A 20,253-nucleotide genomic window follows, 5' to 3' on the forward strand; every position below is an offset into this window, starting at 1 on the left:
AGGGCGCATTTTTCGGGAAATTGTGATAACGTATTTTATTTATCTGGTATAAGATCCATTTAATTATTCATATTTAGCCATTGAAGATAAATTTGATTTAAGCATTTTTATATAAATGTTCTTAGTTTAAAGTTCGTTCAGAAGTTTTTTATATGTGTTATGAGTGTTCAATTCAATTTACTATAATATTTACAATATTATTACTCGATAACCGAACGGATTGTAGATACAATTATATTGATGATCAGCGACGTTTTTTAGGGTGGGGGAGGGTGAGTGGGTAAAATCACCCCGAGTGGCACATTTTTTTGGAATCAAAGGTTGGCAGCATTTTTTCCTAACCATCATCTATTTTCATTCGTCAATCGAAAAATTTTAATGTTTTAAGATTTTGCGCAGTGACCACATAGTTAGGTTAGGTTAGGTTAGGCAATTTTAATTTTCATGATAATATTATCAAAAGTTGATCGCGTAAAATTCGTAGATAATAAATATTACCTTTCTTGAAAATCTTATACGTATACGTGTAGGGGTGGCAATAAAACTATACCTGAGGCATCAAAACTTTAAATACGTCTCTGTTGATGATAGAGATCATATATCAGAGAAATATATAACAACGATCGGAGGAGTGGTCTAATTGAAACTGGCCAGTAGGGTCCCCATTCCAGTACGTGAGTTATTTTATTAACTGTGGGTTTTGGGCCGATAATGTGAATCGTGAAAAGCTTATAGAATTAAAAAAACCTATTGAACACTAAATCTATTATAATTGCACACGTTCAAAGTATTAATTACTAAAACAGAACTACTCGTAAATTGTGTTTATAAGCTCTTGTTACCTAATAAATGATGTATAGTTAAATGAATTAGAGGTCGACGGATAAAATGTACACAGTGGTTTTGGAAATCGTCGGAGAGAAAAAAAAATGTATGCCATTTCGATGAAAAAAAATTCTTTGAGAGAATAAAGATACAGGGGGTCAGAAAGTAATAATAAAAATAAAGTATGATAAATTGCATGCAACCAGGGTGAGCTGGAGGTTATAGTGAATCTACTAGTGTGTTGGAAACAGGCTTCGGAGCAATAGAAAACACTTCAATTCATCACGCTGACAGTGTAGTCGACGGCCTAAGCCCCTGTCAGCTAAGAGTTTTTAAACCGTCAACTCTTTTTGCCAAGACAGCCTAATATCTTAACCATAGAATTAATAGTATCCGCGCGACGAAAAAAAAGAAAAAATACTGATACTTTTTATTATGAGTAGGGTGATTCAAACAAATTATGTGGTCAAGTTGAATTTTTATTTGCAAAATCCCAATCCATGCGGGATAGAGAAAACAAAAGAAACGTATATATCGATATATTAAATTACGAGTTAATAAAGGGTTATAATTTATTATTTTGGAGTTCTAAATACGTATGAAATGAACTACCGGCGTCTTCTATATTATTAATTATAGTTACTTGCAATATAAATTTATAATTTAGGAAATAGTTCGAATACTAATAAAGTTATATAAATAATTTTAACATGTATTATTATTTGTCGAATTTTATTCATGTGTTGATATTAAATCTATGTATTTTTTTTAATATAAGCTTTTGGAACGAATAATAGATTGGATTGATTGTACTACATACACCAACTAAATTAATTATTTTTGATTCTTAATTATATTAATGTAATAGAAAATATTTTGTATATCATTGAATATCTTGAAATGTTTGATAACATTTATTGTACTTCCATGGAAACTAGTATGTTAAATATTCTTAGTAACTTATAATAATATATGTATATACACTGCAGGATGGTACTCTTTATAAACCAACTGGTTTGTTTTTGTCATTATACTTGTTATAATTTATTTTTCTTGGTAAATTAAATAATAATAAGAATATTTATTTAATCATATGATTTTAAATTTAGGTGAAATAATTTAAATAATTTAGATTTTATTGATAGATAAGTATTAAGACTATTCTATGAATTATATCCGTTGGACAATATTTTATCAGAATTAAAAAAATATTCTAAAAATAATATTTTATTTTATGTAAATAATTTATTAATATATTGTATTATTCAAAAAATTAGCTTATATAATAAATATCATATTTAATATGAACTATGAACACAGAATATCAAAATAAATTTTAGGTAAGATTGAAATCGCCTAAATTGCATTAAAATATGATTAAATTGAAAAAATATTAATTCGAAGGTTTTAAAAGTAGAAAATAATTTAAATTTAAATTTTATTATAATTTACAATGTTTAAATTTAATCAGACTGTAGATTAAAACAGCAGGATTGGACATTATCGGATAGTAAATTGGGATTTATTAGTTTTTATTTTTATTTTTTTAACACTAATAACTTTTTTTTTCTGTTAACAGTGACATTAATATTATAAAATTTTATTAAAAGAAAACCATTAATTTCAATGCAGAATAAAATAACATTTAATGAACATCAAATTACGATTAATTAGGTATGTAACAATTACTTATACAAATAGATATTTATATGTATTTATATTTATGTAATATATATATAAAAAAGAAAAGATTAAAATAAGAAAAACTTAACAAAATATTAAATGTTACCTATACATGTTTCATGATCATAAAATATGCATGAAATTGTGTACATAACAAGAATAAAATAAATAATAAACACATATTTTTAACTCTACAAATATTTCATTAATCTCATTATAAACGCGTATAGTACAATAAATTTACAAAAATAAAAATAACTTATGAAAATTTACTTGTATCTAATGTTTCATATAATTTAGTGTCAAAAAAAAAAAAAAATAAATAAATAAATAAATAAATAAAAAAAATATAACATGACTTAAATTTCATATTTTCTTAATAATTATGTTGTTTGGGCTTAATTTCAATTAAATTATTTATAAATAGATGATCAAATGTTGTATTTGATCATATTTTCTTAACTGTATTATATAAGTACATACATAAATAAATATATATTTTATTTATTTACTATACAAAATTTAAATAACTTCATGAAGCATAATCAACATACATTTTATAGTATTATATATATTTTATATAATACAATTTATATAATCATTATACAAATAAATACAAGTATAACATAAAACAAAATTAAGTTGTGTTGCATATATATATTTAAAATATTGGAAGTGTAGCTTTGCAATGTATACTTGATTCTTCAAGTCTTAGATAAGTTTTATTTAATTTGTTTTCAATTTTTTATCGCTTTTAATCTACATGTATTAAACATAAAATACAACAATGGTATATTTATTATTTAATAACATTAGTTGTTAATAATATTTATAAAGTAAAATAATCAAGTGTAACGCGTTATTTGTTTGTGGCACAGGCACTATAAAGTAACTATTGATCACTGTGAATTGTTTGGTTTTATTATCATTAATATTCAAAATGCATAATTGTCTTATTTCATTTATACATATCTAACATTTTTAAGACTCGTAATGTATGAAATAAATTTTATATTCCATCTATTTACAAACACATTTCTTATATTCCTACCTATTATATTTGTATAAGTCTACAAGAAACTATCGTTTGAGTTTCTTAATCAAACAAGAGTTAAATATAATATAAAGTATTTATTTCTGAATAATATAAATGTATTATTATACTTCAAGAATGAATTAATTGGTTTCATATTTATATATGTATATTACATGACTTACTTTATTATAAAATAATTAAATACAAGGAAATCTATAAATAAATTTAATATTAACATTATTATATTAGTGGGAATTTAAGATCTTCGTTGGTAAACTTGAATTTACACCGAGATTTATTTGTATACGTAATTATATAAAGTTACAAGGAATAGACCAGGGGTGGCAAATTATTTTGACGCTACGTGCCAAAAATTAAATTTCTTTTTTTTTTTTTTTTCGAGTGTGCTATTAAATATTATAAGAAAACATTTATTATTGAAGTATCAATATAAAAATTTAATATTTATATAAATATACTATTACATTACTTTGATAATTATTTATCATCTTAATGTGATTTTTTTATATTGAATTGCCAATTTGTTGATATTTGGTTTATAATTAATATCATATTAATTTATAATCTAATAAAGTATATGTGACACTTCATTCATTAGTTAATTTATTAAATCAAAGTTTATAAAATTAATTTTTGAAAATAGAGACTCACATGAATGTTAAAGAAAAAATAAATTGTTTATGCTACTACCTAAATCATGTCATGTTACGTTTAGCATGTTATCTACGTTCTTAAGAAATTTAAAATTTAATTTTCTGAAAGACATCAACAATAGCAAAAAAGTGCTAAAATATTGATGTTGTTGTTTATTATTAAAGATATAAAGGCAAAATAAAAATTTTAGTTTTTTGTGAGCCCGCGAAATGTTTTTGTATGCCATTTCGGACACATGTGTCATACATTTGTTTTCCCTGTTACAGACGAAATTTTGTAGTTTCCTAATTGATTGACGATGATTATTGATATATTAATTTTAAAATCTTGGTCATAATGCTATTGAAAATATATTATTTTGTTAATTTATAATTTATTTTATATACTGCTTTATTATAAACTTACAACAGTTATCGTACACGATTCCATAACAATGCGTTTATTAGTTGATAAATTACATTTTCCTTTTCTATAACCTAACCATTGTTTATATTTTATGGATATTAATTAAAATATTTATAAATATTTACTGCAATGAAGAATAAGAATAATAAAAAAAAAGAAAGTCTTTTGAACCACAATATCGCCGTTAGGTTTAAATATAATTAGCCAAATATCAACATGATATGGATCTTGTTAATACCAATTCTGTTTTCTTCATTATTTAAAAACCCAATTGTGGCACGTATTTTAATGTTTAATTTAGTACTTATACATTACCATTGGCACCAATATTTTTGCATGATATATAAATAATACGAACAATAAGGTAAAACTAATTTTGGAAGACGAAATTCTGCGTTTTAAAAGTAAAATAATTATTCTTAATAGTTTTTCTATATAAATAGGAACACAGTGAAAATAAAATGTAAATATGTTAAAAACAATATCGGTTTCTATTTATTATGCCTATAATATAATTTGGTGGACATTTATTTTAAATATCAATATTTTTGCAATACAAACAAGGCATAGAGTACACAGTTTTTGGTAAATTGTTACTTTACCGGACACCTTTTTTTTTTATTATTATTTTTGAAATTCATGTGCTGAAAACGATGGTGAAATCAGAATTTGGCGGTTGGACTTAGTTCCAAAATTACAGTTGTTTGAAATTAGCCATAATGTAGTGATAAGTACGTAATATTATAATACTAATTCTTATCTGTTTTACCATATTTAATTTATGATTTTATCCAGATATGTGATTTACTCACGCAGCGAGCTTTTAGATTCACATACAAAGCATAATCTCATCTGCATCAGTATTAAGGTTTTTACAATTACTAGGTTAGTCTTAGACTATAATTCCCAATGGGGCAAAGCTCCTTTCCACCGAAAAATGCCACGCAGTGGCACTAGAGTTTATGAGTGGGGCCGGCAGATGTAACGAGTAAAGTCCTAAAATGTTTAAAATGAAAGTTCCGATTTTTCGAAAAAAATAATGCTAACAACTTTCGTTATGATAAGAGATCAGAACCAGGGCTCTTCTGCTTCTGGTTAATAGTCATTAACCATTTCACTACTAGGAATTTAATTTTAGATAGATAGTTTCATTAAAGTTAAAATATTATCTATTTAAGCGTATCTATACAATATCATTGAAAATTCGTAATTATCAAAATTGAATAAATTAAAAAGTAATGCTTTCCGACAATTTTTTTCACCACCATTTTTAAAATGTCGACATAGATAGGTTTTCGAAAAAAAAAGGTGTCCGGTAAAGTAACAAAGTTCCTGGTTTTTGTATGGCTGAAAAAAAATATAGAAATATTCACGTATGAATAGAACATAATATAGCAATAAAAATTACTTAAAAAAACTTATTAAGTTTTAAATGTTTTCAAATTGTAGTATTTTACAGTTAATTATATTTTAATATAACAGTTGAAATCACGTGCTAACGAACAGCACCAAGCAAACGCTAATAAATGATAGTGAAGTTTTCAAACTGAGCTTAGATCCTTTTTGCATTGCTGCAGGATGTTCTCCTGTAAACAAAAATATCCCCAAACAAAATATTTATTAAACTTAAATACTAATATAGACTATGTACTATTGAACGTAATAAATCACTAACGTTTATGTTCTATATATATATATATATATATATATATATACATTAATTAATATTTATTTTTTTTTTATTAATTGTTTAATACCAACAGATTTTATTTAATTTTTTCATTATTAATACAGTAAATATTAAGTTGTACAGAAATAAGGAAACGAGTTACTTTATAAAGGATGTTTACACTGATTATTATGTTTAATTAGATTAACAATTTATGTAAAAAAATATTTTTAATTCACATTCTAATACATGGTATTGTATAAATTAACTTAAAAATAAATAACATGTATTTGAATATTTCCTTACACATTTCATTATTTCTTTTATCTTTCATAAATTTAATTTAAGTATTTGAGTTTCTCAATATGTAGGGTATAGACAATTTTTTCAAATTTATAGTTCGTTACATAACAATTATCATACAATATATAATATACAATATATATCAATGAATTTTATTATGAGAATATGCTTAAACTATATACTTTATTTGCTGTGTATTAAATCAAATAAAATAAAAAAAATTTTTGTAGAAAACAATTTCCCTTTAAATATTGATATAAGTTATCGATTTTTATCAGGCTTAATAATATTTCACGAATTTAGTTTATTTTGATATGCATAGGTATTTTATACAGAATCATACAGAATTGATGATAACTATAGTATCTGCATTTAGATGGGTTTTAAGGTTTTGAGTCGATAAAAAAAAAAGAAAGAAAACTGTATTTATGGAAATAGTAAAATAATTACATAACATCCATGAAAGAAAATATCATAATATTTAAAGTCTGTTATAAATATGTATATCAAATATTTTAATAATTCATAGTACTCCAACGTATCTATACTGAACATTGTAATCAAATATCATAAACCATTTTGATTCAAAGAAAATATTTAAAAAATCATATTTTATAAAAAACATTAAAAAACATCAGAATAAAATTTGTGATATATATAATCATTATTATAATTTATTAATGTTAGTATGTCATTATTTTAAATAACTCATTATTATGTAGATTTGGTCTTGATTATTTATAATTATTCCATATTTTGAAAGTAACTTTTGTATTTTGGTAGTATTAAAATGGTGTATTGAAAATAATTACGATATCATCGAAATTCAAAATAGTTATATTATTGTAAATAAACGTTAAATTACCATTTATTAATAATAAAATAATTTGACTATTAAAATATTGTTCTTTGATAATTTTTTTAACCACGTAAATATGTTAATGAGTTGGAAAATAAAATAATTATTATAAATTTCAAACAAATAACTAACTTTTTAATGAAAGTATTTTTGAAGGGTTCTATCACTGGATGGTCTCCCTTATCCTGTCACTCTGTCTTTATATTATATTGTGTTGTACATATTATCACATTTACTCATTGTGTTTTGTTAATACAGATTGTAAATTTTCAAATAAATAAAAAAAAAAAATTAAAGCATACTTTTATATACTTCTAAATAATTTAAAAATCAAGTTTTTAATTTTGTTGTAACAACAAATAGTTAAATTTATAAATGATATTATATCGTTATAAATCGATTAATTTGGTTAGTAGTTATATTCAATGTCAAAACTATATGTATGTTATCTATAAATATAATTAGATATAACAAGATATAACTATAACTATATTACCTCGGTACAACCTAGAGAGGATTTAATATAATGATAGGCATTTTAAAGTTAACGAACTGTTAATCAAATCAAAATTACCATTGAGAACATGTACAACGACTGTGTGGGGATTTGCGTTGCTTGGGTGACACGTGTATTTTCCTGAATCTGTGCTGGTCGCTCTTTGTACAAGCAGATAACTAGTGGTTACTTCGCCTTTTTCCGTGATCACACTCACTCCTCCTCTGGCTGAGTCATAGTTTATCTCCTGAAATGATACCAACGATTAATTGGAGGATACCACAATAATCTCAGTGTCTGTATGCTCAGCATGCCATATCATGTAAGAAGATATTTTAATACATAATTATTCAACTGAATACAAAATGTGTACCTGTTCAGTACCGTGATTTTAATATTTTTACGCACATTATCTTGTGGACCATTTTGCCAAATTTTTCTTTTTAAATTTAAAAACAAATATTTCCCTAGCTTAATACTTATTTTAGTATCAATAAAAGTATAATATGCACAATGTTCGGTTACATTTTTAGATAATAATTAAACTATTTAGTGTATTGTTTTTGTATTTTATTAAATTAATATTATTTTATTGTATAAAATATTGGCAATGGGAGAATTTCTAGAACGTTGGTTTATTAGGCATATGATATACCGTATATCACAACCATAATAATAAATAATTGAACATTGTATCCCAAATAATTTGTAAATTTCTATGAAAATAAGATTTAATGGTTGTATAAATTAATATAACTCTTTAGTTATGAATCAGATTACATTAAAATAACACACATTTTGCATGTAAAAATATACATATATTTCACTAAATCACGTTTCTTTGGGTATTATTAAAATTACGTAATTATGTATATTATCAAATTTTATTTATAGTAATCAAAATGTTAATTAAATATTTGAATTATTATTGTCACACTAGTGATGCAAAATATATCATGTGAATATAATAAATATTGGTTTTATTTTATATAATTTAATACATTTATATTTTTTTTTTTTTCGTAAAAAATGATGAGAGGACAGTTACATGTAGTATTTTATTTCAGTACTTGCATACCATCCATATTTTAGATTTATTTAGAAAATTAAATTTTATTTTTTATTTTTAAAGTAATATTTTATATTTTATTCAAAAGAATCAGGAGTTTGCAGTCAGATTTAAACTTCTAATTTGACTTTTTATAATGGATACATTTATTTCTACAAATAATTATATTATATGACATAAAATTAATTTATACTATAATAATAAAATCATAACTTCATTAATAACGAATACTTTTATTTTAAAATCTATGTTGGAGATTTTTAAAAGTAGACTTTATGTATGATATCGCCGAGTTAGGTTAGGTCAGTTTAGTTCATCCCATCTTCGTGAATTTTTCTTTATGAGTAATATTATAAAATAATATAAAACTGTTTCATAGTATACGCTCATGTGTAATAGTCCAAGTTTAAAATAACGTTTTTGTTTTTTTATTTAAAATATTTATGGCATACTCGTAATATATAATATTAATAATCAGTCAATGTCATCAGTACTCGGATAGATTTTTAACTGGCTATAAAAATATTGCACTTTACGTTTTATTTCTATACCTTGTCTAACAGAAATATAACTTAAAGTTTTGAAAAAGTCAATTCTTTTTGTCAAATTTTAAAAGTTTCTTTTAAACACTCGATATATACGTGTCGGATTGATAAAGTATGATTATTAGATAAAAATAATTTACATTTTTGGAACAAAGTCTTGAAATATGATAAAAAAATTAAGCTTTTGATGGATATTTTAACTATATTTGAAAAACAAATAAAATCTTAACTTACAATTTTGTTTATATTTCTTAAGTTGTATGACACCATATTTAATTTGAACAGGCTCGTGAAAAATATCTCTGTTCTTCAAGAAAATAGTTATTAAGTGACTTCGACCAGCATGAGCATATTATTATTATATTACATTGTATTAAAAATTTTACTTAATTATTGTTTCTGTGTCTATATTAGTTTCCAAAAATTTGATTTGAGTGTTTCATTCAAATATTTTCATATAATTATAATTGTAACTATTTTTACATAATATGGGAAAATATAATATATTATTTTTCGCCTAAATAATAACGTATAATATTATTATTTTTTGTTTTATTCTCTAAAGTAATGTACGATAACCTATAATATACAGCATTAATTCAGTCGTTTATAGGACTATACGTTTGTAGCAAAACATTTAACTCTCCGGAGAGGTTTCTCTTGACATTAACGAAAAACCTCTAGAGAGCTGTTATTTGGCCAAGTTTACTTGTATTGTATTTATATTTACTTCGTGGTTTAATGAAGTTCAATTAAAATATATTTTGAGTATAATAGTAGGATCTATCAAAGTTGGTGTAATAGATGCCGATAGGTGACCCGGTAAATGTGATATTTGAAGTTCAGTCGATTGAACACAAGTTTGGCAGTACACTATTAGTTCTTAGCCAATGTCTCTAATGTCCCATAATAAGATATTATGTTTACGTATATCCAAGTCATCATTCGAATTACTTACTCGATCGAGTTCAAAAGGTATGGATAGTGTTAATTGTAAACTATGTGTTCTATGCAGTATAAAATTTCAGGGGATTTTGTGTGAAAACATATGTATGATAATAGAATAATATATCTTTGTGCGTACAACAATGCATATAGTGAGAAATTATATGATAAAATATTTATAATTTATTTTATAACTAGTATAAGTTATGCATGCTTTTGATAATAATTATAATATAATATAATATAATGTAAAATATGTAAATGGAAAGTATCAAGATATTGTACAACAGTATTTATTTCAAAACTTTAATAGCTTTCAATGTAACAAAATCTGATAATTTTTAATATTTAGCAGCTTTTAATAGTAATAACTGAGAATGTGTCATTGACGTTTGGTTAATATGACACTATCCTGCTGGTGTTTACATTATCCAATCGTAAATATGACGTACGTATATTATATTATTACTTATCAGTGTCCAGCCTATGTTAGCCAAAATTGTGTTCTATCGATTATACATGCTTGATATCTGGGAGTTTCGTTAGTTGTGCTAAATACTGACAAACATGAATGGTTTATGGTCATAATGATAGACATAATCGTGGTTTTGGGACTAAAATATAATAAAAAATTCAGACAAACAGAAATGCTTACATAAAATATATTACAGAAAATAACTACGGTACACAATGAGAGTACGAAAAAAAAAAGTTGGACGATGAATGGACTCGTTTTGCTTATCTGGACACAAGCTTATAGTATTTTTATTGTTATTTAAATACGTGTTAGTGAATAGTTTTATACATTAATTTACATAAATGGGCTAATATGAATATTGTAATCTAGTTAAAACGTTTTATTTATACATACGTTTATACGTTTCAGTCCGGAATAGTTACGGATTTTCCGAAAAAAAATTAAAGCGAAAAGAACCACGTGACGAAATTAAAATACACAATAACTGTATGCGTCGCAGTAAGCTGGTCGGGTTTCCGAAGACGATTGCTAGAAAGGATAAAAAAAACAAAACGAGGGACGACCGATCGGAAACTGTGGGAAAATAGGGACGGAATAAATTCTTGCCGGTAGATTTTGGCCATCGAGCGTCCGGACGCGGCTTGAAACGCGTGTCGGTGAGGCGAACCTAATCGTTTCGTCACCGGTATTACGGGATTTAAGTCCCCGGGTGCTCACGTACACGGGCGCGCGTATAATAATCGTGTCCGCGCACCGAAGGGGACGGGGCGGAGGGCAGCAGTACGTGATGCCGTTTCACGAGTTCGCTTAACACACGTGCGCTGTTCCGCCGACCTCGTCGCCGGCCGCCCGGAGTTAAAGTGCGCGCCCGATGCAGTCGCCGCCAAAGGGCCGGGGGAAACGTGGCTTCGCGCCGCCGTCAAATGCGTGCTCGGTCGTTAAGCCTCGGCGACGGCCCATCATGGGTGATTAGTCCCTCCCTTCCACCGCGGACTTCGGGGATCGCGAGCCGGGGGTGCGGAACGTGTGCACAAATAGTGCGTACTATCGGTAGTGCCGGTGTGAAAGAGGAAACAAAAACGATCACAAGGAAATTTAATCTTTTAACGGTACACTTTTATTATCGCATTTCGTTGCTACGTCCCGATAAGTAGGAGACGTACGTAGTGTAGTGTCGTACGGTTACCGGTAATTTATTTTTAGGTGACTTGCTCGGGTAAATTACTAGTAATATTACTTTTTTTACGGTAATAATGAGAAATCTATATTTTTAAACTCACAAATACCCAATTGAATAAAGAAAAGTAATATTAACTACTAATTATAATTTATTATTAAAACAATAATATACCTAAATGGCTACACTGAACTCAACTTTTTTCCCTTTTTTTTATTATGAGGATTCATCTTTATTTCTATTAAAGTATCAATAAGTAAGTACTTATAATTACCTATAACTAAGTATCAATTGGGCCATGTGAACGTGAATATTTTACTGTACGACCGCGTATAAAATGGATAAAAAATTGTATATTGTGTGGCGACGGCGAGAAGTAGGTTAGCTAAGTAGATTAAGGTATTTAAGTTGAGGGTCACGTGTGCGACACGATCCGCATGCGAGGGTTGCTTTTTGCCCAACACTGAAATTGTCTTCTCGAGTGAGCCACATTTACTATTTTTTTTTTTTTTTACGCCTGCGTCGAAAATTTGGTTTTCGACCGCGGTTGAAGTGCTGGAAAGCTACGTTTTTCCGTACAGCGAGCGGAAAAGTGGGAATCCTCATAGTACCGGGTGGTAAAGTGGAAATCCTCAGAATTGCGGAGCGCGTATTCCCAGCACAATCAGAAACTGAAACGAGTACCACGGTTCTTACAAAACACAAACTTTTAGTTAAAACTTATATTCAGATCATAAGTACTTGTACATATTTTCTAACATATAAAATAAAACTAACTTATTGTAAGTATATTGGGATGGTGTCTATTTTTGAAAGAGGAATGGAGTTCTATGGACGATGACGGCATATAAAAATTAGAAAATGCCTGCCATTTATTTTTTTATTTTTTTATTTTACATGCATCTTTAAACGTTGACTATTGTTGTCCATTCGCTTTGCGTATATCCTGAAATTACAATGGACCGGTGACATTAACCAATAACAGTCGTAGATAGAAGCACTCAGTCTGCCTTGAATTGACTGTATATGCTCTACCCTAAGTGTTTGATTTAAATAAACCTGGGCACGCATCAATTGGTATTCCTTGCTCGCGAAGCATCCATTTTTTCGCTTGAGCCCATGTGAAATATCGTGTTACTTCGGACTAGAGTAGTGTAAGGCACCAAAAAAAATCCGTGCGATTACACACTTCAAAAAATTTAATGAGTATAGTTTTTGGTGGACTTATATCACGATAAAATGTAATATAAAAAATTACATACACGATATTTGTTTATTGATGTAATATTCGGTGATTCTAGAGAAATAGATTTTATCATATATTTCCAAATTTCGTAGTACAGACTTAATTTTTTGTACTATACAAAGTATTAACTTCAGATTTCTTCTAAGTGTACTCTAAGAAACTGAGGATCTTTTGTGTTTGTCTTGATGTGTTTGTATGTGTAAGTTAAAACACGACATGACTGAGAGCGGTACGCGATTGTACCTCGCGTCTATACCGAATACCGTGGCCATGATGACATTAAGATTGATTACGGTTCGGAGTATATATCGAGAATGTACATCAAATAAATCTCATTTTGCGTACATAGAATTACTGTAAAATTGTCTTTGAAATAATCGTATTAGAAAATCAAAACTTCAAACTTATGTCATAATTGTCATTACATATTTCCCATTGTATTAAGTATATTAATTACCGAACACAACTTGCGGAAACGTGTCTTGTTCCTGATATTCATAGATGGCCAACGTGCGGATTGTGTTACACAGAAGTGTTATGTCTTTTGACATACTCTCGAACGGAAATGTATCTTTACAGTGAAACGTTTTCCAAGACGGATTCTTGTGAGCACACAGAAACCGTCTTTGATGAACATTGAATTCGGTTATGTTGCTGTTTTTTTTTTGATAAAATGTTTGATATTGCAATCCCGGGAAGTTAGCGAGAGTATGAAAAGCACACTCTCTTGGTATGGTATTTCATTTTAGAGTTGAATTAATGCTTTCAAGTTATATAATAATATAAATGAATAATAATAAATTAATACTAGATGAGAAGGAAACCTGTATAAAATGGAGTAACTCGTCGGTCACGTGCGATTTCACTTTTGATAGTTCTTATTGGTAATATATATTTTTATTACGTAGTATACGAAACACCGTCGGTCATACGTATTCTAAATTCATACAAAATCAAAGACAAATAGCGTTTTTACAAAAAATTGAAAAGCATAAGCTAATTATATTTTAACGTGCATGATGAATTGTATATTACTTGATATAATTTAGGGTCAAGCAGTTTTAAAGTACTAGAAGGCCAGTTTTTAGACTTTCAAAATCAAGAGGATCAAAAATCATAACAACGACCGAGCTACACGAGTACACAAAGTGTATAAAATGATGAATACAACAACAATGATGGAATGGAATAAGTATTTGCTATACAGATATTCATATTAAACATTTGAATATAAAGAATTGCACAGTAAGCGAGAATTAATATCGATACCATAAAAAATGTATAAATTAATTAAATTTAACAATATAGTAATCTACAATGTTCGATCGTCTATAACAGCGTTTTTAAGTTCAGATTCGTTTTTATAGGTTAGTTACATTATACCACGTTTATTGGTTTAATCTGCGACTATTTATCGCCCGATACATTACGATCCCTTTGGTTCGGCGTGTCCACAGATAAGTTTCGGAGCGTATCGTTGTCGTTAACGTTGAGCTACGTGTACGCGAGTAGAACCGTTCAAAGGGAGGGGCAACAGGACTATTTTGCTCCTGGCCCTATTGTTGGAATATTTTTTATGGGGGCCTTATAAAGTCTTGATGTATAATAATTAATAATAAAGCCTCGATTACACTAAGCAATTTTACACGCTGCGTGTAGTGACTTGTCCGATTACATTGAACGACTAAATTATAAATAATATGAATAATATTCAATTCCATTATATAAGTATGTCATGCACTACATGAATTTAAATGAGCTTGATTGTTAAGGTTTGGAAAAATAAATTTGCAAGAATATTTTTATTCTCAGTGAGTAATTTGTTTATCATATCTAATTATTATGGTTACAGGACTCCCAAATTAATTTACCCCTGGCCCCGAAAAACCTTTAGACGGCCCTGTACGCAAGGACCGGAGCGCTGGCCCGCTGTGAAATCGCGACGTTCTCCTTGTGTCTGTATCGTCTTTTAAATGGTAGTGTCGCAAGGAGAGTAGTAAATTGCTGGCCGCCGTAGTGCTCTCCTCTCGCCGCCACGAACGGGAATCAAACGGAACAGGGTGCGACGTCGTCACGACGAGAATAATAAAAACGCTTCGGTGACGATACATCAAGGGGGTCGGAAATGAAATATAAAAAGTGAACAAGTCGGTTCACGAGCGGGGCGGAAAGAAGAAAAAAAAGAATAATAAAATAATAACGGATACAAACAATATATTGTAATGTCAGTGTTCGGTCTCGCTCATGTTTTTCACTGGGGACACTCGAAGGATTTTTCGTATTATTTTTCCACTTACGCGCCGTGATGCGGCGTTAGGTCAGAAAATGCGCTATCGTTGATGTGCGCTTTCGGAGAGCAAATATTTGCTGTTTTCGTCCATACATACCCATACATCAACACATATCAACTCACACACACGCACACATGTTTATACGCAGATATATCATACTAATAATATGCTTTCGAAACAAAAATACACCGCAGGCACGATCAAGTGCTCTTCTAATTAAGTTTTATCGTCTGCCGCGCCCCATAAGTGCTACCGACTTTACATTTTATGATTATTAAGTATTTCAATATTGTTGTTATTAGTATTATTATTATTTTTGTTGTACGTACGATTCGTTCCACAGTGTGTGTTCGGTGCATCGCAAATATTTCCATTGAGTTAAAATCAATACATTTACATATTGGCTCACAAAAGGCTCATAACATTTTTAAACAGGTATTAACAATTGATGGTTTTAGGCTATTGGAAAATTATTTTTTGAATTTTATTATTATTATTTTTTACAATTAAACTATAAATCAATGCAAGTTTTAATTATTTCTTAGTTTCAAACACTGGATTTTGGTGACTTACCTAACTTTTTTGTACACTTTTTTGGCACCTAGTATAACGTACCATTTCACGCATGAGTAAATTATACTTCAATAAAACGAAAATTGTATATAAAGTGCTCTTAAAAACAATTTATTTTCTCATAATTTTTTTAATTCATATTCAAAAATTATAAAAAATATTTAATCAAAGACAGTGTTATTGTTTTTATATATATTTTTTTGATTCATCAAATTTTTTTAGAACAACAAAATATAATCATTCTAATTCAACTCAATGAAAAAATATCAAATATTCTGACTTATATTTGTTAAAGAATTTGATCAATACATATAATTCAGATAATTTTTAAATATATCTCAAAATATCATTTATTGTAATTCTAAGAGTTCTAATTTGTCAAAAATAAAAAATAAAATAAATAAGGTTTATAAATATAATTGTGTAATGTATAAGTAATTTATCGTATATAACGGCCAAATTATTTTATAAGAACGAGATGATAACATGTTAATTTTACATTCACATTATTTATTGTGTACTTGTTATCCACAATCTACAATTTATTATAACATTAATTACAAATTCAATATTTTTAAGAAATTAACGAATCGAAAAAATGCTATTGAATTATTTTCTAACTTATTTTTAGTCGTTTATATTTAACGTATTTATTTTAATGTAGTAAAATAATATAGAAAAGTTATATTTAACATTCATAGTATAATATGTAAGCAATAAAATGAAACTAATAGTAAATAAAATAAATAAATCACGGGGCAATAAGTAGGCAAAAATGGTACATAACTTTATTAGCAAGTATCATTTTACACTCCTACCTTGTGGATTTTTTTTTAACGTTTTACTCATATATTAATTATAATTTATGCTACTTATATTTTTCGTGTACTTGAATACAATTTTAATCTTAAAAAAATGTAATGATTATACAATTTATAAGAAAATATATATTTCGATTGTGACTTCATTTTTTAAATTATCACTTATTATTATAATAAGTATTAATATTTTATCATTCATTATAAATACTAATAATAACTAATGGTTTTTGTAATAATGTAAAAGTATATCAACCTATATTTTTTATAATACTATTAATACTTTTCAAAAGTATAAAGGATAATACATAAGTATGAGTATATATAATATAATCATGAGATTGTATAGCATTAATAGCTTGAAATTCAATTTGATTTGTTGGTAGAACGATTAATATTTTTTTTTGCTTTTTTTCACGTTTCAATGCTTTAATAGATACTCAGAGTTTAATAATGTAACTTTAGTTCAGCGATTTCTAATCCATGGACCTCAGCTCACAAATGAGTCGCGGGAAACGTGGTACTGGGCCATGAACCATCAAGACTAACGTCTACATTTCTGATTAAAATAATATTATTAACATTTTTAATTTTTTAATACTATTTTTGGTTGTAGTAGTATTAATAAGACTTTATAGTATTGCCAAAATTGCATTAACAAACTTGAAGGGCTATTCGACTACCTATTTGTGTGAGCGAATAAATATATATAGTAGTAAGCTGAATGTTGAGGATTTAAGGTTATCACTGTCCCATTCAAATCCAGATCGACTCTCTTGTTGGGGATAAGCATTGTAAAAAAAATTCATTAAATCGTTTAACTTATGATTAATTAGTTTTAATAAAGTTTTTTTTCCTAATAAACAATTGTTTTTAATTTTTTTGCAAAGACTGATGAATGTGCACATAATCTATATATATCATAGTTATATAATATATATGGCTATTAGTGGGCCTCAAAGTTTTTTTTTTAAGTTGTTAGTCCGCACAACTAAAATAATTGGAAATCATTGCTATAGTCGATAGTAAAAAGTTGTCCACATTTTATTAAAACAAAAATCCAATAATTATATGCAGGAAATAAATCTTATTACTGGCAACTAATAACAATTACATTTATTCATTACTAAATAATGAAACCAAAAAAGAAATTAGGTTCATTGTTATCATATCATTATAGATTAAATATATCCGTAAAGAACGTAATCATAATGTGTTTTAATTCTGACTACTTAAATAATAAATATATTTGTTAAATAAACGGTATGAATTTTTTTTTTCTAAAGACCCGGTTAATCAAAAAAAAAAGTATATTTAAAATTAAAAAATAATTTATTTATACAAAAATAATTTCAGCAAGTTAATGAGAGTTATTTGGAAAGCTTGGTTTTCTTAAACGAAAAGTTAGCAACCCTATTTTAAAAATAAATATATACAAATTTAGCATTAAAAAAACTTTACTTACAGTTTTCTATATTTTATAGTAGACATTAATTCTGATGTTAAATTTCGAAAGTTTTTATGCACATTTTAATCAATTTTGAACGAAAATATATGAATAGATATAAAAAAATTCTATAAAAAAATTATAATAAATTGGATAAAAAACATTTAATGCTTTCCCTGCCTACAACATATAAGAAGCAGCATCACCAGTAAACAAAAGTACATTTTCGTGTTTTACTCCATTGGACCAAAGTAAACATATAGAATCATTAAACCGCTTTGCTATTGTCTGATGATTTAATTTTTCAAGTTTCTTACAGTAAAGTAGTATTAGATTGGTAGGCTCATCGCATACTTTCCCTATAATTACTTCCCAATGTGCCTCCCTTCTACGTTTGTCGTTTCATTGATGGACACCCAAATGAGCCCATCTTAAATCTCACTTCGAATTGAAGAAAGTGTTTCAAGATAAATATCTTGAATATAATTTTTTTACAGAGTGCTTTCCTCTGACATATTTTGACCCGTATATTTTTTCAAAAACATTTTGAAATTAGGAATTTGTAATTTAAATAATGGTATATCTGAACGAATTAGTGCAGAACAAAGTTCAGTATAAAAAACGGACCTACTATTACAATATGTAGGTGTTAATGAGAAAAAGCTTGGCTTCAATTTTTCCTTACGTTGTATGCTTTCTTTATGTTTTTGTGTTGCAATATGTTGTATAATTAAAGATCGCTGAGCTGTTGATTCTGGTTTTTCACACGCGATACACAATAGAACATAACCATCGCTTTTAAATGTCTCGTTTGGAAATTCAATAACCTACTGAGAAACTTTGGACGAAATAGTTTTACTAATTTTTGGCATTATTGAAATATGTGTAGTTACGTACGATTACGATTACAGCCAAACACTAAAAACAACTATAAAAACCTATTGCTATCGCCTATCATCGATTGTTTATCGTATATAAATGTTTATTATATTAAGATATCTATTATAAAACTAAAAATAACTACTAAATATTTGCTCCACTGGAGCGCGGATATAAATTATAATTTTTAATTTGTAACATCCATAGGATGCTAATAATAGATAAATGTATTTTTAATGTTCAAAAATAGTAATTAAATCGACAATATACCGATAAATGGAAACGTGTGAATAATGAAATGATAAAATATGTAAAAATATGTAAAATTAAAGTAACATCATTTTAAAAGGAATAATTTAAATAATTTCTTATCAAATCTCAAATATCTTGTTTTAATAAAAATATGCATTTACATATAAATCTGTTCCCTAGTGATAACGTACCTAAAATTAATTAGTGATTTATTTCTGGCAAATAATATATATGATTTATAGATATGGATAGTATAATTAATAATTATTCAATTATAATTATATTAAGATCAAATAATACTTTGTTGTTTGTATATTTATCAGATATAATGACTAATGATGAACTTCCTCTGTTCAAGTTAACCTGAAATTAAATATGTATTTGCGTTTAATTTACGAATAGGTAGTTATAATATAAAGTAAAATATACAAAACAATAATGATAATAATTCAGCTTCCCAACTAAGTGTCTCGAGGCTCTGCTGTCAAATTTTATAAAGGTGCTCGGGCGTGGATAAGACCGCTGGGAGTCTGGGATTTATCTGAAGGGACCTTGCTTATATTTATGAATAGTGTGTCTTCC

At 27.2% G+C, this 20,253-nt stretch overlaps 1 protein-coding gene across 1 annotated transcript in view; it reads right to left on the reverse strand.

Annotated features, from left to right (window-relative positions):
- Positions 1–5,099: 5,099 nt before the first annotated feature.
- The window catches only part of LOC112692759 (zwei Ig domain protein zig-8-like), a 335,729-nt gene continuing 320,575 nt past the window's right edge, over positions 5,100–20,253 (reverse strand). Inside the window, exons 5-6 of the mRNA XM_025567548.1 lie at positions 8,030–8,198; positions 5,100–6,210 (exon numbers count right to left, since the gene is read on the reverse strand). Of these exons, the coding sequence (XP_025423333.1) occupies positions 6,113–6,210; positions 8,030–8,198 (267 nt within the window). The 3' untranslated portion in view covers positions 5,100–6,112. The remainder of the gene's footprint in view (positions 6,211–8,029; positions 8,199–20,253) is intronic.

The sequence above is a fragment of the Sipha flava genome, unplaced genomic scaffold, assembly GCF_003268045.1.
Source record: "Sipha flava isolate LNK unplaced genomic scaffold, YSA_version1 76_pilon_pilon, whole genome shotgun sequence".
In the NCBI taxonomy this organism is placed as follows: Eukaryota; Metazoa; Arthropoda; class Insecta; order Hemiptera; family Aphididae; genus Sipha; species Sipha flava.